This window comes from Oncorhynchus gorbuscha, linkage group LG06 (genome assembly GCF_021184085.1).
Source record: "Oncorhynchus gorbuscha isolate QuinsamMale2020 ecotype Even-year linkage group LG06, OgorEven_v1.0, whole genome shotgun sequence".
In the NCBI taxonomy this organism is placed as follows: domain Eukaryota; kingdom Metazoa; phylum Chordata; class Actinopteri; order Salmoniformes; family Salmonidae; genus Oncorhynchus; species Oncorhynchus gorbuscha.
In genome coordinates, this window is record NC_060178.1 from 40,222,592 (window position 1) to 40,244,864 (window position 22,273).

General features: G+C 46.9%; 1 protein-coding gene across 2 annotated transcripts in view; it reads left to right on the plus strand.

Moving 5' to 3' along the window:
- The first annotated feature begins 4,131 nt into the window (after window positions 1–4,131).
- LOC124037953 (SH2B adapter protein 1-like) overlaps window positions 4,132–22,273 on the plus strand; it is a 72,428-nt gene continuing 54,286 nt past the window's right edge. Inside the window, exons 1-8 of one of the 2 annotated variants that reach the window (XM_046353256.1) lie at window positions 4,132–4,438; window positions 5,503–7,675; window positions 9,031–9,132; window positions 9,506–9,597; window positions 9,714–9,796; window positions 16,668–16,814; window positions 16,983–17,188; window positions 21,050–21,224. In XM_046353256.1, the coding sequence (XP_046209212.1) occupies window positions 5,915–7,675; window positions 9,031–9,132; window positions 9,506–9,597; window positions 9,714–9,796; window positions 16,668–16,814; window positions 16,983–17,188; window positions 21,050–21,224 (2,566 nt within the window). In that variant the 5' untranslated portion in view covers window positions 4,132–4,438; window positions 5,503–5,914. The remainder of the gene's footprint in view (window positions 4,439–5,502; window positions 7,676–9,030; window positions 9,133–9,505; window positions 9,598–9,713; window positions 9,797–16,667; window positions 16,815–16,982; window positions 17,189–21,049; window positions 21,225–22,273) is intronic. The other variant, XM_046353257.1, reaches the window with a different exon arrangement.

Consider the following 22,273-nt stretch of genomic DNA (forward strand, 5'->3'; position numbering starts at 1 on the left):
TTTGTTTTTGTCTATCTTGACGATATCCTGATTTTTTCACCGTCACTCGAGATTCATGTTCAGCACGTTCGACGTGTTCTACAGCGCCTTTTAGAGAATTGTCTCTACGTAAAGGCTGAGAACTGCTCTTTTCATGTCTCCTCCGTTACTTTTCTCGGTTCCGTTATTTCCGCTGAAGGCATTCAGATGGATTCCGCTAAGGTCCAAGCTGTCAGTGATTGGCCCGTTCCAAGGTCACGTGTCGAGTTGCAGCGCTTTTTAGGTTTCGCTAATTTCTATCGGCGTTTCATTCGTAATTTCGGTCAAGTTGCTGCCCCTCTCACAGCTCTTACTTCTGTCAAGACGTGTTTTAAGTGGTCCGGTTCCGCCCAGGGAGCTTTTGATCTTCTAAAAGAACGTTTTACGTCCGCTCCTATCCTCGTTACTCCTGACGTCACTAGACAATTCATTGTCGAGGTTGACGCCTTCAGAGGTAGGCGTGGGAGCCATTCTATCCCAGCGCTTCCAGTCTGACGATAAGGTTCATCCTTGCGCTTATTTTTCTCATCGCCTGTCGCCATCTGAGCGCAACTATGATGTGGGTAACCGTGAACTGCTCGCCATCCGCTTAGCCCTAGGCGAATGGCGACAGTGGTTGGAGGGGGCGACCGTTCCTTTTGTCGTTTGGACAGACCATAAGAACCTTGAGTACATCCGTTCTGCCAAACGACTTAATGCCCGTCAAGCTCGTTGGGCGTTGTTTTTCGCTCGTTTCGAGTTTGTGATTTCTTACCGTCCGGGTAGCAAGAACACCAAGCCTGATGCCTTATCCCGTCTGTTTAGTTCTTCTGTGGCTTCTACTGATCCCGAGGGGATTCTTCCTTATGGGCGTGTTGTCGGGTTGACAGTCTGGGGAATTGAAAGACAGGTTAAGCAAGCACTCACGCACACTGCGTCGCCGCGCGCTTGTCCTAGTAACCTCCTTTTCGTTCCTGTTTCCACTCGTCTGGCTGTTCTTCAGTGGGCTCACTCTGCCAAGTTAGCTGGTCATCCCGGTGTTCGAGGCACTCTTGCGTCTATTCGCCAGCGCTTTTGGTGGCCGACTCAGGAGCGTGACACGCGCCGTTTCGTGGCTGCTTGTTCGGACTGCGCGCAGACTAAGTCAGGTAACTCTCCTCCTGCCGGTCGTCTCAGACCGCTCCCCATTCCTTCTCGACCATGGTCTCACATCGCCCTAGACTTCATTACCGGTCTGCCTTTGTCTGCGGGGAAGACTGTGATTCTTACGGTTGTCGATAGGTTCTCTAAGGCGGCACATTTCATTCCCCTCGCTAAACTTCCTTCCGCTAAGGAGACGGCACAAATCATTATCGAGAATGTGTTTAGAATTCATGGCCTCCCGTTAGACGCCGTTTCAGACAGAGGCCCGCAATTCACGTCACAGTTTTGGAGGGAGTTCTGTCGTTTGATTGGTGCGTCCGTCAGTCTCTCTTCCGGGTTTCATCCCCAGTCTAACGGTCAAGCAGAGAGGGCCAATCAGACGATTGGCCGCATACTACGCAGCCTTTCTTTCAGAAACCCTGCGTCTTGGGCAGAACAGCTCCCCTGGGCAGAATACGCTCACAACTCGCTTCCTTCGTCTGCTACCGGGTTATCTCCGTTTCAGAGTAGTCTGGGTTACCAGCCTCCTCTGTTCTCATCCCAGCTTGCCGAGTCCAGCGTTCCCTCCGCTCAAGCGTTTGTCCAACGTTGTGAGCGCACCTGGAGGAGGGTGAGGTCTGCACTTTGCCGCTACAGGGCACAGACTGTGAGAGCCGCCAATAAACGCAGGATTAAGAGTCCAAGGTATTGTTGCGGCCAGAGAGTGTGGCTTTCCACTCGCAACCTTCCTCTTACGACAGCTTCTCGTAAGTTGACTCCGCGGTTCATTGGTCCGTTCCGTGTCTCCCAGGTCGTCAATCCTGTCGCTGTGCGACTGCTTCTTCCGCCGACATCTTCGTCGCGTCCATCCTGTCTTCCATGTCTCCTGTGTCAAGCCCTTTCTTCGCACCCCCGTTCGTCTTCCCTCCCCCTCCCCGTCCTTGTCGAGAGCGCACCTATTTACAAGGTACGTAAGATCATGGACATGCGTTCTCGGGGACGGGGTCACCAATACTTAGTGGATTGGGAGGGTTACGGTCCTGAGGAGAGGAGTTGGGTTCCGTCTCGGGACGTGCTGGACCGTTCGCTTATTGATGATTTCCTCCGTTGCCGCCAGGGTTCCTCCTCGAGTGCGCCAGGAGGCGCTCGGTGAGTGGGGGGGTACTGTCATGTTTTGTCATTAATTATCATGTCTTGTCCCTGTGCTTCCCCTTCTATTCGTTTCCCTCTGCTGGTCTTATTAGGTTCTTTCCCTCTTTCTATCCCTCTCTCTCCCCTCCCTCTCTCACTCTCTCGCTCTCTCTTCTCTCTATCGTTCCGTTCCTGCTCCCAGCTGTTCCTATTCCCCTAATCAATCATTTAGTCTTCCCACACCTGTTCCCGATCCTTTTCCCTGATTAGAGTCCCTATTTCTCTCCTTGTTTTCCGTTCCTGCCCCGTCGGATCCTCATCTATAATTCACCGTGCTGTGTCTATGTTTTGCCCTGTCGTGTCGTGTTTCCCTCAGATGCTGCGTGGTGAGCAGGTGTCTGAGTCTGCTAGGTTCAAGTGCCTTCCCGAGGCAACCTGCAGTTCTCGATCAAGTCTCCAGTCTGTTCTCGTCTTTACGAGTAGTATTATGCTTTTTGTTTTGTAAAGTTTCTTACTGGATTAAAAACTCTGTTTTCGCCAAGTCGCTTTTGGGTCCTCATTCACCTGCATAACAGATCAATTGTCATACCAGGCGGTGATGCAACCAGTCAGGATGCTCTCAGTGGTGCAGCTGTATAACTTTTTGAGGATCTGAGGACCCATGGCTTTTCAGTCTCCTGAGGGGGAAAAGGCGTTGTTGTGCCCTCTTCGCGACTGTCTTGGTGTGTTTGGACCATGATAGTTTGTTGTTGATGTGGACACCAAGAAACTTGAAGCTCTCAACCTGCTCCACTAAAGCCCCGTCGATGAGAATGGGGGCGTGCTCGGTCCTCCTTTTCCTGTAGTCCACAATCATCAAATCAATCATCACAATCCATCAAAGCCAGAGTATTTAAGATTTCCAGTATACATTTTTTTTTAAAAATGAAAGACAAATTATGAACACACCTGCTAATCCTTCTCTATTCTATTTTAGTCTATTCAATGCTATTCTATTGTAGTGCATTCCTCTATTTTAGAAAACTTTATTGGAAAACAATCACAGTAAGGAACTTAATTGTTACGCAGAAAGGATTTGATATTGAGATAAAAATGGACAGTAAGTACACACTGTGTATAAACAACACAACACTGAAAGCCAGCTATAAAGACAACACCAACACCAAGCACAGCAGTAGGCCTATGTGCTCACGTGGCCACTGACACAGAAATGCTGCTTGTTGGCCTACTATAGTGTACAGTAATCATGGATCTATTCAGCTAGTTTGAAATAAATAATTTACTAATCTCTTTAAGGATATATTTGAATGCAAATCAAATTTTATTTGTCACATGCACCGAATACAACAGGTGCAGTATACCTTACAGTGAAATGCTTACTTACAAGCCCTTAACCAACAATGTGTTTTTAAGTAAAAATGAAGAAATAAAAGTAACAAATCATTAAAGAGCAGCAGTACAATAACAATAGTGAGGCTATATACAGGGGGTACCGGTACAGCGTCAATGTGCGGGGGCACCGGTTAGTCGAGGTAATTGAGGTAATATGTACATGTGGGTAGAGTTATTAAACGTATGCATAGATAAATAGATAATAACAGAGAGTAGCAGCTGCAGCATAAAGGGGGAACAATGCAAGTTAGTACGATGCAAGTAGTACAAAAACATTTGAAATTGTATGCAATTATATAGGCTTGTTGTAAACATAAAAATTCATGCAAATTCTGAATTAAAAAAATAGATAGCGTGGTAGTTCAGTATGAGACCAACACACTCATTTAATGAATTTCGAAATGTTTTTAGTAACCCCTCCATTTCCCCACCATCCAGGGACTCTGAATGCAAACAGACTATTGCAGCTCCTCCTGGCTAGTCTACTTTCACCTCCCGCTGCCCATCCTCTCGCTCCCATTATATCGCGAGAGATATTGGAGCGCAGAAATATTCATATGTTAGCCACAACTGTTATAAAACGACAATTATATCGCGGACATATGAACGAATTGTAATGTAAGCCAACGCAATATTGCTAAATTAGTTATTTTATTAATAGCTGGCTATATGGCACATATTGACGGTAGCTATAGCGATTCGCCTGTCGGCTGTAGTAGCACATCTGGGAGGCACAAGTTACGATTTAACTAGCTAACTGTAAAGTGGTCACTATTTTGAAGACACGCGTGTACAAGTGGGTAAACATAACATTACTTCAATTAGCTAGCACCCCTTATTCAATGATAATAGCCATAGCCTAGCTAGCTACGGTTAGCTGGCTAAACCGCTGTTATTGAATTAAAACCGCTAGCTAGGCTTACATTTTTAGCTTCATTGTTGAATATTGGCTAGTTAGCTAACTGCTTCAAGCTTGTGCTTTTTTATTTAGTTATCTAACATGATTCTGTTCAGAAGATGGGTGGCGTTACTAGCAAGCTGTGGTGGGTCGCTAGTTAGCGAACGTTAGCTAGCTAGCGCAGTAACGCTTACTAGATTGTTTATCACGCGATGTGCTGGCTCTTGTTGCTAGTTGACGTTAGCTAAGCTAACATGACCACACTGTCTGTTATGTTGCCATGCCCACGCACTATCATTACTCTGTCATATTAGCTATCTAGTTGGTGAACTGTCTCTCCTTTGTGTTATTTTAGCAATCAAGCACTGGCCTCGAGTTTCTTTCGAGGCCGACAATGGTTTGTGAATTCCAGCTAACTGCGTTAGCCAGTAACGTTAGTACCAACCAGGCTCTCTGGATTGTTTACATCCAGCGCCAGTTTGCAAACTAGCTAGGTAGTGTAGCTAGCTAGCTACAATAATCTAGCGGCAAGGTATTTTTTTTTCGTCATCAAGGTAGATAGTTAGCTATGCCACACTATTTTTGGATTTGCTACAGTATGTCAAAGTGATTACGCGGCTACTTATCTGAACACTGACAAATCAGTTGGTGGATTAATAAGTACCGTTATGTGAAGATCTCTAGCTACCTAATTGAATGGGCTGTCAGTCAAACGGGTTGCTAATACATTTGTTGTTTTTGTGGATGTAAAGCATCGACTCAATTTAAATCAGTGACACTTGACACAACTTTTGTGACCACAGACAACAATTAGAGGTGGCAACCGGTGCTAGGGGTATTTGTATTAGTTACACAGTTGATTAGATATTGTAGATCATAATAGAGTTTGTTATGGATCTGGAGAACATATGTAACAGGTAATGTGATGTCACCATTTGATTGTGCTTGTATTGTTTTCACAGGCTGCAGTTGTGTTCTTGTGGATGTGTGGTGGACCGTAAGCAGGACGGCCACTTGTGAACCTCACCTAATTTACCTTGCCCCTTTGTCCTATACCTCCTCCCTGACTCCTCCCTGTCTTTTATCATAGACCTTTTTAAATATATGAAAGCATGTTGCACAGAGACAGACACCCTATATTTCTACCTCTTCTCTGTCTGTGCTCATCAGTCTGTTACGGTAGTCTTTTAGCTGAAGGTTTTAAATGGGGGTGAATCTACTCTATGCCTGGTGTAGTACGGTACTTGAATTCCCACCCATTTGTATATTAGCCCCGATGAGCTGTGCAGATTTCATTAATCAACCTTAAGTGATAAACCAATCAGCAGTCAGCTAATTGGCCAATCAGCCCCCCCTACACTCCCTCCTGGTAGAATGAACGGATCTCTTTTAACCCCGCCTAGCCTGCGGGCAGCCAACTCCTCTACCCTGCCCCCGTCACCCTCCCCGTCCCCTCCATCCCCCTCCCTGTTGCCACTTTTCCCTCGGCCACCACCCTTGGCCCAGCCTCACCCCTCCTCGCTCTCGGACACCCCCACACCCTCCCCCTGCCTGAGCTGGACGGAGTTCTGTGAGCTGCATGCCCGTATGGCGGCCGGGGATTTTGCCCGCCACTTCCGGGCGTTCCTCCTGGAGAACCCTCACTACTCCCCCGACTCTGCTGCCGCCTTCTGTCGCCGCTTCACTGACCGCTTTGTCCGACATTTCCAGAGCGAACTGGAGGGGGTGGCAGGGGCGCCGGGTACAGCCCTCGGGATGGAGGCAGGGAGCTGGGCTCCCCAATTAGACGCCATCTCCCTGGAAGAGGAGGCGGTCTCTCCCCCTCCCATCACCGAGGGATCCTGCTACCACGCCTGTGCCCCAGCCAACCCGGTGCGAGCTCTGCCCAAGCCTGCCTCCACACGCCTGGTGTTGGAAACCCGAAGTGGGGACCAATTTCAAGATTCCTATGCTGTCACAACGGTCCTCCCCCCATCTTCCTCCTCCTCCTGCTCCTCCTCAGTGGGAGGAGGAAACAATGGCGGGCGGGAAGAGAGGGGTGCCCCAGTTACTGTTAAACACTTCCCTGGCGTCGGCCCGGGCAATGGCGAAACAACGGCCGAGGAAGAGGAGGATAGCTGGGCGGGCGTAACGGTCATGGAGGAGGAGGTGGAGCTAGATGAGGGCGAGGCGGATCTGGAAGTTTGCTTGGACAATGAAGACCCCTCCCACATGCCCCAAACGCCTGCCTCCCCTTGCTCTGACACACCTCCCCCCTGCTCCAAGGGTAACGGCACACCGGCCTCGACAGGAAGCCAGTCCAAAACCAAACTGAAGAAGCGCTTCTCTCTGCGGAGTGTTGGGCGCAGCGTGCGGGGTAGTGTCCGGGGCATCCTGCACTGGCGCAGCTCGTCCAGTGACTCCCCACAGAGCTCCTCCCAGCTGCCCTCCAGCTACAGCTACACAATGGGGGTCCAAGACGCTGCCACCGGCTCTTCCTCCAAGAGGAACTCTGGCACTCAGCCCCCTACGCCCACCTCTTCCATGCCTGTCTCTCTCTCCCTGCCCCTCTCCCTCCCCCACTCCTCCTCCTCCTCCCTGCCCCCGTCTTCCTCCAGCAGTGCCACCTCCCTCTCGTTGTCGGAAGCGCGGGACCGCCGGCGGAGCAATGGCGAGGGGGGAGAGAAGGAGAAGTGGAGCCACCGGCTGGAGAAGTTGCGTCTGTCTCGCTCCCCACCCCCCGTTCTCTCCTCAGCGCCCACTTCGGCCGTGGTGTCGCCTTCCTCCGGCCTGCCCCCCAGCAGCAGCAGCAGCGCAACCCTCAGGAAGACTGGCCGGCTGGTGAGGGAGGGAGGAGTCAGCGTCAGCTCCTCCATGCCAGATGAGTTTGCCGGGAGCCACGGTGGTTTCCCTGGCTTTTCCTTTGGCCTGCTGCACCACGGCACACAAGAACACAACAACGCTGGTACTGGCTTAAACAACACCTCGTCCATCGCTAATGCTGCTCAAACAGCCGCAGTGCAGCCTCTCGTCCCCGGGGGCACTGTGGGCTGGAGGGGCGGTCGTTGGCACAAGTGCCGACTGGTCCTGAGGGAGAGGGACAAGGAGGGGGAGCGGGGCGAGGAGTACTATCTGGAGTTCTTCATCCCGCCTAAAGTGAGTGTGAGACCTGCCCTGTGCAACTCAATATTAGGAAGGTGTTCTTAATGTTTTATATACTCGGTGTATATAGCTGCCCCCCAAAAAATCATATTTGATAATGATACATTAATAATACGCTTGCTATATTGTTTTTACGTGAACATAATCAATGATGAAATTTAAATGCAAAACTCCAGTTTGTTGTTTTTAAGTTGACAGTTAACACTCCCTAACAGATAATAACACTGCCATATTGAGAATTTTTTGGGGAAGATAAATTTCATGTTTGTAATTGTACTACATTATTGTGATCGCATTATTTGTGACCATAAAAAAAAAACTTATTGTGAAATTTAACAATGCTTATTCTTAACATACAAAGTACAACATTTTCATTCAAATCCTTATGGGGTAAAACTATATTATTCCTCACATTTTCGATTTAAGTTCCTCATTGTCATTTGAAATCCTGGCCACATTCTTAACAGTTTAGCCTGTCAATCACTGGGTGGGATTGTCAGGGGAGGAGCTGGATATTTTTGAGAGTCACAGGATTGGTAGAGTTTTTAGACCTGTTAAGGAATTATTGGGGGTGGGATTTTCAGGGAAGGGAGTAGATTAGTAATTGAGTTATTAAAACACTTTTTCAATATATTGTGGCAAAACCTAACAACAATATAAACTCAACATGTATATAAAAGTTCCATAAGCACAAAACAATTATTTTTCTCAAATTTTGTGCACAAATTTGTTTGTATCCCTGTTAGTGAGCGTTTCTCCTTTGCCAAGATAATCCATCCACCTGACCAGGTTGTGGCATATCAAGAAGCTGATTAAACAGCATGATCATTACACAGGTGAACCTTGTGCTAGGGACAAAAGGCCACTCTAAAATGTGCAGTTTTGTCACACAACACAATGCCACAGATGTCTCAAGTTTTGAGTGTGTGTGCAATTGGCATGCTCCACCAGAGCTGTTGCCAGAGAATTAATGTTAATTTCACTACCATAAGTCGCCTTCAACGTCGTTTTAGAGAATTTGGCAGTACGTCCAACCGGCCTCACAACCGCAGACCACCTCCTGCGGTTGTGATGCTGAGGAGTATATCTGTCTATAATAAAGCCCCTTTTGGGGGGAAAAACTCATTCTGATTGGCTGGGCCTGGCTCACCAGTAGGTGGGGGGTTGGAGGCATCAGGGTAGATTGTGTATCCTTTATAACACTGAAAGGCATGACAACCTGTCAACATGCTCCTTTGTAATGCTTGGAAATTAATGATCTGTCATAATGTGAAAATTGCACAATTTCTCTGAGCGCATAGATGGTGTCTTATTTATTCAATGTTCTTCTCTTTCCCCCTGTTTCTCAGTCCTCCAAGCCCAGGCTGACTATCCCATGCTGCTCTATTGTGGATGTGAGGAGCACCACAGCCCTGGAGGTGCCTGACAAGGAGAACACCTTCCTCCTGCAGGTAACACTCTGATCTGTCCATCCTTTCATTTCCTTATTTTTTCAATTCCCCTTTCTTGTTCTCTCAGTTCATTTAATTCAGGTAGTCAGCTCCTGTTCAACTTGCATCTGTAGACTGACTTATATTTCGCTCGCTCGCTTTCTCTCACCCCCTCTGTCGCCCCCTCTCTCTCTCTCTCACTCCCCCTCTCTTTCTCTCACCCTCTCTTTTTCGCACCCCCTCCCTCTCTCACCCCCTGTCTCTCTCTCACCCTATCTGTCTCTCACCCCCTCTCTTTCTCTCGCCCTCTTTTTCTCACCTCCCTCCCTCTCTCACCCCCTCTCTCTGTTGCCCCTATTCTCACTCTCGCTAACCCTATATTCCTCTCTGTCAGTTGGAGGGACAGGTGCAGTATGTGATTGAGACGCGAGATGCTGTGCAGATGAGAGCCTGGTTGAGTGACATCAGGAACGGTATATGTATCAGGTAAGCAAATTGGGTGTTAAATTGGGTCTTTCAAGTCAGTGATTGGGGGGGGGGGCAGTGAGTGAGAGTTAAGAGGGACCATGTATATTCTTGTTTTGTGTATCTTGACTGTACAGTGAACAGGAGGACATAGAAGCTGTGTGTGGGGGACTCATGGACATTAGTGGAACGCCAGAATTCAGTGACCGCCTCTCTCAAGGTGAGTGGGGCATGCCAAATCCCAAATCGACCCCTTGACACCTCCCCAAGCCACTACTCTTAGACCAGTATATACCAACCAGTCAATCACAGTCGTAGTCAACTAGGCATTCCTAGTCGATGGCTGAACATTTCTTTGCGCTCCTCTTTTTAATTTGTTTTTTTGCCTTGAGCTGTTGGTGGTAAATGCACTTGATTCAGCTGCCCTGTGTGCTGGGTAGGCAAAGTGTTCCCATTTTGAACCATTTCGTTTGTCTGAAGGAACAAACTCTGCCTACCCGGCAGACCTGTAGAGCTAAATCAAGTGTGCCTACTGCGCTGGCCAATCGGATAGCTCAAATCACCGTGCCAGCAGCTTCCACGGCCCCACAGCAAAGTTTGATACTATCCTAAATAGAGGTCGACCGATTATGATTTTTCAATACCGATCCCGATTATTGGAGGACCAAAAAAGCCGATACCGATTAATCGGCCGATTTTAAATAATACAAAAAATAAAAATAAAAACAGCAACAACAACAACAAAAACATGTATTTGTAATAATGACAATTACAACAATACTGAATTAACACTTATTTTCACTTAATATAATACATCAATAAAATCAATTTAGCCTCAAGTAAATAATGAAACATGTTCAATTTGGTTTAAATAATGCAAAAACAAAGTGTTGGAGAAGAAAGTAAAAGTGCAATATGTGCTATGTAAGAAAGCTAACGTTTCAGTTCCTTGCTCAGAACATGAGAACATATGAAAGCTGGTGGTTCCTTTTAACACGAGTTTTCAATATTCCCAGGTAAGAAGTTTTAGGTTGTAGTTATTATAGGAATTCTAGGACTATTTCACTCTGATCCATTTGTATTTCATTAACCTTTGACTATTAGATGTTCTTATAGGCACTTTAGTATTGCCAGTCAGAGCGAGTGACGTTTGAAACGCTATTAGTGTGCGCTAACTAGCTAGCCATTTCACTTCGAGTTACACCAGCCTCATCTCGGGAGTTGAAAGGCTTAAAGTCATAAACAGCGCAATGCTTGATGCACAATGAAGAGCTGCTGGCAAAACACACGAAAGTGCTGTTTGTATGAATGTTTACGCGCCTGTTTCTGCCTACCACCGCTCGGTCAGATACTTAGATACTTGTATGCTTGTATGCTCAGTCAGATTATATGCAACGCAGGACACGCTAGATTTAAAGCTAGCTAGAAAATTACCTTGGCTTACTGCATTCGCCTAACAGACAGTCTCCTTGTGGAGTGCAATGTAATCAGGTGGTAAGAGTGTTGGACTAGTCTCCTCGTGGAGTGCAACGAGAGAGAGGCAGGTCGTTATTGCGTTGGACTAGTTAACTGTAAAGTTGCAAGATTGGATCCCCCCAGCTGACAAGGTGAAAATCTGTCGTTCTGCCCCTGAATGAGGCAGTTAACCCACCGTTCCTAGGCCGTCATTGAAAATAAGAATGTGTTCTTAACTCAAATCAAATCAAATGTATTTATATAGCCCTTCGTACATCAGCTGATATCTCAAAGTGCTGTACAGAAATCCAGCCTAAAACCCCAAACAGCAAGCAATGCAGGTGTAGAAGCACGGTGGCTAGGAAAAACTCCCTAGAAAGGCCAAAACCTAGGAAGAAACCTAGAGAGGAACCAGACTATGTGGGGTGGCCAGTCCTCTTCTGGCTGTGCCAGGTGGAGATTATAACAGAACATGGCCAAGATGTTCAAATGTTCATAAATGACCAGCATGGTCAAATAATAATAATCACAGGCAGACCAGTTGAAACTGGAGCAGCAGCACGGCCAGGTGGACTGGGGACAGCAAGGAGTCATCATGTCAGGTAGTCCTGAGGTAGTCCTGAGGCATGGTCCTAGGGCTCAGGTCCTCCGAGAGAGAGAAAGAAAGAGAGAATTAGAGAGGGCATACTTAAATTCACACAGGACACCGGATAGGACAGGAGAAGTACTCCAGATATAACAAACTGACCCTAGTCCCCCGACACATAAACTACTGCAGCATAAATACTGGAGGCTGAGACATTAGGGGTCAGGAGACATTGTGGCCCCATCCGAGGACACCCCCGGACAGGGCCAAACAGGAAGGATATAACCCCACCCACTTTGCCAAAACACAGCCCCCACACCACTAGAGGGATATCTTCAACCACCAACTTACCATCCTGAGACAAGGCCGAGTACAGCCCACAAAGATCTCTGCCACGGCACAACCCAAGGGGGGGCGCCAACCCAGACAGGAAGATCACATCAGTGACTCACCCCTCCTAGGGACGTGTTCCCTTTATTTTTTGGAGCAGTGTAATTCAACACTTAAAAAAAACATCAAGCGCACTTCTTCCTTACACTCGCACTACAACCAGCACTGCAGCTGCAGTGAATGAGTAGCCAAGTGTATCGATGGGCCTTGCGTTTTTATTATTAACGGCTCGTCGTGTCTATTCTAATGTAGACTAATATTTAACTTTCTCTGGTCATAGGAACAACATGAATTTGTGCATGAGGCAGAGATAATGTGGTGTGACTCGGCGTTGGTCATCAGACTGTGTCCCCCTCTCTCTGGTCAGTCTCACCGGAGGAAAAGGAGAGATCGAGGGACCGTGAGAGGAGGACCCTCTGCTGCTCTCTCTCTCCCCTCCATCCGCTGAGACTGACCATCAGATGCAGATACAACCAGACATGGAAACGGTTTGTGGGTTTACGAAATGCACATTCCTTTATTGAATACAGTATGTGTATGATGCCTTGTCCTTTTGGTGCTGCCGATGTAGCCTGTGGAGAGAAACGCAGGTTGTGAGTTCAGCCGACATTCTCATTTTGGTTTTGGCAGCAATCATTTGTTTTGTTGCGCTGCATTTAATGTTTCTTATCTGCCTTTTCTTATGTTACTGCTTCGGCATATGATACTTTCTGTACTACTCTAACCCTGGCAACCTCAATATCCCTTTCTCTCACCGGACACCCCCCCACAACTTAACACACACATGACTTTCTCCACCGATACCACTTTCTACCTCCGACACACCTTGCTGCGACATGGCCCATAGACTTGACACATTTAACACTGTTGTATTTTCGAGAACAAATTAATTGACACTTCCTTCCACGACCTTATCTGGCCAAGACTCTGCATCAAAACTCAGCATGACAGACAATGTCTTCTCTGTTTCCCCACGCTCGGTGATCCCCACTGGATCTACCACTCACCAAACGGCTTGGCGTTAGACACCGGGGGGAATCTTCAATTTCAACTGCTCCTCCTCAACACTTAATGCTAATCCGGAGCGCCCACTCCCTCTGGGCGGAGGAAACGCAATAAATCATCACGAGTCCACTCCGAGTTACCTTCAACAACTAAACAGTCCCCAACCTGACGCCACATACGGATCAGCCAAAATACAAGGATCCATTCGCTCTACAAAATCTCACTCCCACTGGGCCAGAATCATCCTTATCATCCTCGAGGACAAGGGTTTCTGATGGACTTGACGCCAACCTTCCTCACCGCACTGCTTCCCTTCTATACTCATTTTCTTCTCAGCAGTCATCACTGCACCTGCCACCACAGTTAATTCATCCTCACTCTTGTCACGTTCAATTTCCTCCTCAAGCTCTTCCAAACATTCTGTGAGATCCTCCAGTCCATATTCACTCAGGAGATAGGGGGGGGCGGTCCTGCACAATTTATTGAAATGTATTTGTATATAGGAATGTTTGATTCATTGCCTAAATACACTGAACAAAAATATGAATGCAACCATTTCAAAGATTTTACTTACCGTAATTTCCGGGCTATAAGCCGCTACTTTTTCCCCACGAGTTGAACCTCGCGGTTTATACAATGATGCGGCTAATTTATGGATTTTTCCCGCTTTCACAAGATTCATGCCGCCAAAAAACTGAGCACCGTCACATAATGTGACGTAAAATCGAGCGCGCTCAAACTTCCCATCATTCTGATTACGGTAGTCATTTTGTCACCCTCATCATGGCAAAGACACAGAGAAATGCATATGATGCAGCTTTCAAGTTGAAGGCGATCGATCTGGCTGTTGGAAAAGAAAATAGAGCTGCTGCATTGTTCAGTGGGAGGCTTGGATGACAAGTGGGGAGAAATCCTTCACTAAAACGGGCCGGAGGCGAAGAGCATCTTATTGACCATAAGTCTGCCAGTGGGTCCTGACAGCGTGGAGCATTGTCAAAAAATCCACTATCATCAACGGGTTTCGAAAGGCTGGACTGCTGCGTGTTGAAGGGGCAGCATGAACTCAGCGGGGTATTTGCCTCCGGATGAAAGTGACGAGAGCGACAATGAAAACGATCCAACATCGGATGAAGCAATTCTGAGGCTATTCAACTCCGACACCGAAGGAGATGACTTCAGTGGTTTCAGTGCACAGGAGGAGGAGGATGGTGACCAATGACTTTCTTGGTAGGCTACTGTTTTAATTTTTGTTACAAGCCGTGTTTCGTTAAAGCCTATTTATTTTTGTTACAAGCCGTGTTTCGTTAAAGCCTATTTATTTTTGTTACAAGCCGTGTTTCGTTTAAAGGCTGTGTAAAGTTAATTTGTTTCAATGTACCGGTAGGCACCTGCGGCTTATAGACATGTGCGGCTTATTTATGTACAAAATACATATTTTTTAATAATTCAGTGGGTGCGGTTTATATTCAGGTGCGCTTAATAGTCCAGCAATTACAGTAGTTACAGTTCATATAAGGCAATCAGTCAATTGAAATGAATTCATTAGGCCATAATCTATGGATTTCACATGACTGGGAATACAGATACGCATCTGTTGGTCACAGATCAGAAAACCAGTCAGTATCTGGTGTGACCACCATTTCTGCCTCATGCAGCGAGACACGTCTCCTTTGCAGAGTTGATCCGACTGTTGATTTGTGTCCTGTGGAATGTTGTTCCACTCCTCTTCAATGATGTGCGAAGTTGCTGGATATTGGAGGGAACTGGAACACGCTGTCGTACACATCAATCCAGAGCATCCCAAATATGTTCAGTGGATGACATGTCTGGTGAGTATGCAGGTCATGGAAGAAAGGGGAAATTTTCATCTTTCTGGAATTGTGTACAGAGCCTCCGACATGGGGCCGTGCATTATCATGCTGAAACATGAGGTGATGGCGGTGGATAAATGGCACGACAATGGGCCTCAGGATCTCGTCTAAGGATCTCGTCACAGTATATCTGTGCATTCAAATTGTAATCAATAAAATGCAATTGTCTTCATTGTTTGTAGCTTGTTCACAACGACGCCATGGCATCTGACGCTGAGGCAAACTGCTCACCCATACGACGCCATACACGCTGTTTGCCATCTGCCCGGTACAGTTAAAACTGGGTTTCATCCGTGAAGAGCACACTTCTCCAGTGGCCATCGAAGGTGAGCATTTGCCCATTGCAGTCGGATCAAGACCCTGGTGAGGACAACGAGCATGTAGATGAGCTTCCCTTAGACGGGTTCTGACAGGTTGTGCAGAAATTCTTTGGTTGTGCTAACCCACAGTTTCATCAGTTGTCCGCGTGGTTGGTTTCAGATGATCCCGCAGATGAAGAAGCCGGATGTAGAGGTGCTGGAGGCGGCTTATGGTAGAGAAATGAACATTCTCTGTCAACAGCTCTGGTGGACATTCCTGCTCCCTCAGCTTGAGACGTCTGTGACATTGTGTTGTGACAATTTATTGTCCCCAGTACAAGGTTCACCTGTGTAATGATCATACTGTTTAATCAGCTTTTTGATATGCCACACCTGTCAGGTGGATGGTTTATCTTGGCAAAGGAGAAATTCTCACTGATAGGGTACTAATTGTGCAAAACATTTGAGAGAAATAAGCCTTTTCTTGAATTTTTTTTTTTCAGCTCAAGAAATGGGACCAACACTTTACATGTTGCGTTTATTTTTTTTGTTCAGTATATGTTTATTGTGCTGTTCAGGCCTTTATGTAAGATAATTGTCACCATTGATTTGTGATTGGTCTAAAATGGTACAGTCCAAGGTGAGACCTGATGGGAATTGTACTTGAAACCCTGCCAATTCATTGTTGGCCAGACAGGACAAGGGTAAGGTTGCCATGCTGGTTGAATGCTATATTTTCAATTATTGATTGAAGCTTGGTATATTTGGAGCTCAACTTATTATTTGATACATTTTCCAGTTTATGGCCCTGTCCAGTTTTTGTTATGTTTGTTATTTTTGTTTGTACATAATGTACAGTTTTCCGGTGGCTTTAACTCACCGCTGTAAATAAACAACCTCATTCTAAGTTTGCCCCGTATCGAAGTGTCTGCCTCCTTACTGAAACTTCCACCGCTTGGGTGGCCTCCATTACAGGCCGACTGCAATAAACCTCATTCATACAGAACTGTTTTTATTTGGTAAATGTTGCATAGGCTTACATAAAAAAAAAGATGTTTAGAAACAGTTCTGCGCTGTAGATCTCGGCATGCGATTTTGAAGGTCAAAGTGGCTCAGAAAAGGTTGGTGACCACTGCCTTTAATCACTGACACTTAATCTGTAAGAACCTACAAACAGCAGACATGTAGCATAAGGTGAGGATCTACGACCATATTCCTAACCTATCCCATCTTTTCAAATATGACTGCACGGGATAGGATCTAGGAGCCCATTTGGGATTGTTGTGTGACGATTTCCCTGTGTTTCACCATTTTTTTTGCAGCTTTACAAATATATAGTTAGAACACTTAACACCTGATACAGAAAGCGAGACGACAAATGTTGTTTTAACTATGTGTCCAACGTTCCGTTGCTATTTGAAAGTACAAGAATAAGACGTCTGCTTAAATAATAAGACTGATGTTTTTGCTCCTGTCCTGTTGCAGTGTGTTATGGAGGTGTGGGCGGCTCTTCCCCGCTGATGGACCCACGCCCCCCAGAGTTACCGCCCCGCGCCCCTCTGGACGAATCAGACGGACGTGGGGGCGGAGCCGGCCTGGGCACACCATTTGCGGAGACGCCAGATGCCACAGGTGAAGGCTGCTACTTACGCAGTTCGCACACACACGCAAACGCTTGCCCAAACACACATACACACCGGAATGTACAGAGCAAGTCCTTTTTTTGTCTAATCTTTTCATCACTCCCCAAATCCCTCCTCCCCTCATCCATCCTTCCCCTCATCCCTCCTCACCTCCCAGGCTCCTTCCTGTTCTCAGACGTGGTGGAGGCGGTGGAGCACCCTCTGAGCGAGTGCCAGTGGTTCCATGGGACGTTGTCGCGCCTCAAGGCGGCCCAGCTGGTGCTGGCGGGGGGTATGGCCAGCCATGGCGTCTTCCTTGTGCGCCAGAGCGAGACGCGACGCGGGGAGTACGTTCTCACCTTCAACTTCCAGGGCAAGGCCAAGGTACAAGAGACGGGAGAGGGAGAGTGTGTGTCAAATCAAATCGGATTTTATTTATCACATGCGCTAAGTACAGCTGGTGTGGACTTTACCGTGAAATGCTTGCTTACGAGCCCTTCCCAACAATGCAGCGTTTTTAAAATCAAAATGAAATATTAATAAGAGGAATGCAATAAAATGCTCAAGAATGGAGCTACATACAGGGAGTACCAGTACCAGATCAAAGTGCAGAGGTATGAGGTGTTTGAGGTAGATATGTACATGAAGGCAGGGTAAAGTGACTAGATAATACGAGTAATAATTAGAGTAAAATAAAGAGCAGAGCAGCCGCAGCAAGTTATGCTTGTGCGTTTGTGTTGTCGGTCTGCGTGTAGGTGTTCTGTGTGTGTGCGTACCTACGTAGTGAATGTGTGTGTGTTTTGGTTTCGTGTGGGAGTGTCAATGTAGTGTGTGTGTGTGTGTGTGTGTATGTATGTGTATATATATATATATATATATATATATATATATACATACACTACATTGACACATACATTGACACATACATACATACATACATACATACATACATACATACATACATACATACATACATACATACATACATACATACATACATACATACATACATACCATACATACATACCATACATACATACCATACATACATACATACATACATACATACATACATACATACATACATACATACATACATACATACATACATACATACATACATACATACATACATACATACATACATACATACATACAGGACAGACAGCTGATCGTCCTCGCAGTGGCAGACCACATGTAACAGCACCTGTACAGGATCGGTACATCCGAACATCACACATGCGGGACAGGTACAGGATGGCAACAACAACTGCCCGAGTTACACCAGGAACGCACAATCCCTCCATCAGTTCTCAGCAATAGGCTGAGAAAGTCTGTACTGAGGGTTTTTAGGCCTGTTGTAAGGCAGGTCCTCACCAGACATCACCGGTAACGACGTCGCCTATGGGCACAAACTCACCGTTGCTGAACCAGACAGGACTGGCAAAAACTGCTCTTAACTGACGAGTAGCGGTTTTGTCTCACCAGGGGGGATGATCGGATTCTAGTTTATCACCGAAGAAATGAGCGTTACACTGAGGCCTGTGCTCTGTAGCGGGTTCGATTTGGAGGTGGAGGGTCTGGCATGGTCTGGGGCGGTGTGTTACAGCATCATCGGACTGAGCTTGTTGTCATTGCAGGCGATCTCAATGCTGTGCATTACAGGGAAGACATCCTTCTCCCTCATGTGGTACCCTTCCTGCAGGCTCATCCTGACATGACCCTCCAGCATGACAATGCCACCAGCCATACTGCTCGTTCTGTGCGTGATTTCCTGCAAGACAGGAATGTCAGTGTTCTGCCATGGCCAGCGAAGAGCCCGGATCTCAATCCCATCTGGGATCTGATGGATCGGAGGGTGAGGGCTTGGGCCATTCGCCCCAGAAATGTCCGGGAACTGGCAGGTGCCTTGGTGGAAGACTGGGGTAACATCTCACAGCAAGAACTGGCAAATCTGGTGCAGTCCATGAGGAGGAGATGCACTGCAGTACTTAATGCAGCTGGTGGCCACACCAGATACTGACTGTTGCTTTTGATATGACATATTATTTCATTTATGTTAGTCACATGTCTGTGGAACTTGTTCAGTTTATGTCTCAGTTGTTGAATCTTATGGCCATACAAATATTTACACATGTTAAGTTGACATTGAGAGGACGTTTCTTTCTTTGCTTAGTTAATATTAGTTAATATATAGGTTGGAGTCATTAACTTGTTTTTCAACCACTCCACAAATTTCTTTTCAACAAACTATAGTTTAGGCAAGTCAGTTAGGACATCTAGTTTTTGCATGACACAGGTCATTTTTCCAACAATTGTTTACAGGTGAATTCACTGTATGTAATTCCATTGGTTCAGAAGTTTACATACACTAAGTTGACTGTGCCTTTAAACAGCTTGGAAAATTTCAGAAAATGATGAAATGGCTTTAGATGCTTCTGATAGGCTAATTGACATCATTTGAGTCAATTGGAGGTGTACCTGTGGATGTAATTTAAGGCCTACCTTCAAACTCTGCCTCTTTCCTTGACATCATGGGAAAATCAAAAGAAATCAGCCAAGACCTAAGAAAGAAAATTGTAGACCTCCACAAGTCTGGTTCATTCTTGGGAGCAATTTCCAAACGCCTGAAGGTACCACGTTCATCTGTACAAACTATAGTACGCAAGTATAAACACCATGGGACCACGCAGCCGTCATACCGCTCAGGAAGGAGACACTTTCTGTTTCCTAGAGATGAACGTACTTCTGTGCGAAAAGTGCAAATCAATCCCAGAACAACAGCAAAGGACCTTGTGAAAATGCTGGAGGAGACAGGTACAAGGTATCGATATCCACAGTAAAACGAGTCATGATACAGGCATTGCAGTTAGTTTGGGTACCATTAATTGACTATTTTTTGCAGTCTGGCTGTTTGGCAGTGTTATGGCTTGGGGGTAAAAGCTTTCTCTGAGCCTGTTCGTCCGAGAGCCAATGTTCTGATACTGTTTGCTGGATGGTTAGCAGAGAGAACAGTCTATGACTTTGGTGGCTGGAGTCTTTAGCAATTTTTCCGGCCTTCCTCGGACACTTGTCTGGTTTAGAGGTCCTGGATGGCAGGGAGTTTGGCCCCAGTGATATACTGGGCTGTCCGCAATGCTCGCTGTAGCGCTTTGTGCATTTGCCGTATCAAGCGGTGATGCAGCCAGTCAAAATGTTCTCGATAGCACCAAGGAACTTGAAGCTCTCGACCTGCTTCGCAACAGCCTGATGCATGGGGGACGTGCTCGCCCCTCTTTCTCTTGTAGTCCACGATCAGCTCCTTAGTCTTACTGACGTTGAGGGGGAGGTCGTTGTCCTGCCAGTTCTCTGACTTCCTCCTTGTAGACTGACTTATCGCTGTCGGTGATCAGGCCTACCACCGCTGCGTCATCAGCAATCTTGTTGTTTGTTTTTAGTCGTGCGTGGCCATACAGTCGTGGTTGAACAGGGAGTACAGGAGGGGACTAAGTACACCCCCCTGAGGGGCCCTCGTGTTGAGGGTCAGCATGGTAGAGGTGTTGTTGCCTAACCTCACCACCTGGAGCCGGTCCGTCAGGAAGTCCAGGATCCAGTTGCAGAGGGAGGGGTTCAGACCCAGGGTCTTTAGCTTGATGATGAGCTTGGAGGGGACTATGGTGTTGAACGTTGAGCTGTAGCCCATTCTCACATAGTTATTTCCCCTCTTGTCCAGGTGGGAGGGGGCAGTGTGAAGTGTAATTGAGATTGTGTCATCTGTGTATTGGAGTGGGTTTAGGGTGTCTGGGATGATGATGTTGATGTTTGTCACGACCAGCCTTTCAAAGCACGTGATAATTACAGATGCGTGTGACACGGGGTGATAGTCATTTAGGCAGGTTACTTTGGAGCTCTTTGGAACGGTGAAAATGGTGGTCAGCTTGAAACATGTTGGGATGACAGACTGGAACGAGGCCTGCGCAGTCTTTGAGGATGCGCAGTGGTATTCCATCTGGCCCATCGGCCTTGTGATTGTTAACCTGTTGAAACGTTTTGCTCACATCGGCCACAGAGAGCGAGATCACACCTAAGTTGCATCCAAGGCTAACCCATATCCCCCTCTCTTCTCCCTTCTTTTGTCTCTCCCCCTTCTACTCCTTCCCTCTATCCCCCTTCTCATTCTCTCTCTCCCCCATACCTCCCTTTTCAACTCTCTCTCTCCATACTTCTCTTCCCTCCCTCTCTCTCCCTTGTCTCTGTCCCCTGCAGCACTTGCGTCTGTCTCTGAACGAGGACGGCCAGTGCCGGGTGCAGCACCTGTGGTTCCAGTCCATATTTGACATGCTGGAGCACTTCCGGGTTCACCCAATCCCCCTGGAGTCTGGGGGTGCCTCGGACGTCACCCTCATCAGCTTTGTGGGAGCCACCGCCGTCCGGCAGCCAGGTAACAGGTCAGGGGTGAAAGGTCACAGGATGTTCCACTAGGATGAAACTGCACTGGGTTTACACTGGCCTCTAAAGGCAAGTCTTGGGTGTTGTATGTATGTTGTATGTGTTTTATGCATTATGTTTGGCTTACACTATGCTATTATGCCAGTGAATCGATACAGTGTGCGTGTGTGTCATCCTATTGAAGAACGTGTGTGTGTGTGTGTGTGTATGTACAGGCCATAAGTAATGTTGTGTGTGCTAAAACATGGCCACTACATGATGTTTCTGCCAATGTCATTATAACATAAGACTAGCTGCTTTGCATCCTCATGCTGTGTCCACTACAGCAGGGACGTCACGAGAGATTAATGGATAGGGGGGCTAAACCACTTTTAGGGGGGTCTAGGCATACCCCCCCAGGATTTTTTAATGGCCCCAAAATGTCTTTTCATCATGTATTTTTAGAGTAATAACGGGTGCAAAATCTATCAAAATAAGGTTATTTTTGGTCAAGGTTGGATAAAAGTATTGATTATGACCAAAGTCTATAGTAGCGAATTCTCTCTCTCTCTCTCTTCTAACTTACCACAAATTCACATCGTAGCCTATCTGCATGAATCCGTCCTGTCAGAGCCTTTTCCCATCTGTTTACTGTTAGCTAGCAGTCTCAAGCCACAGAAGTAGCCAACGTTAACCAAAATGTTAGCTACAAGTAGACCTAACGGGCAGTAGCGCCAGCAGCAGCCTCCCCCAGGTCCTAGTGCCCACACGGTTAGACGTTTAAGATGCGATGAAACGGTTGCCTAGCGACGTCCCTGCACTACAGCATGCGTGCTTACATGCGCACACACACACACACACACTGGAGTGGCTCCGCATGGCTGGTCCCATCAATTTGCACTGATGCTCCCACCCATACACCCCTGCTCCTTAAAACACAACTGAACCCCCCCCCTTTCCCTTCACACACAATTCCAAATCAACCCCTTGCCCCTACTACCCTCTGCACTCTACCTCCTCTCCTTCTACACCCTTCTTTCTGTCCCCCCCCGCCTCTCCTGT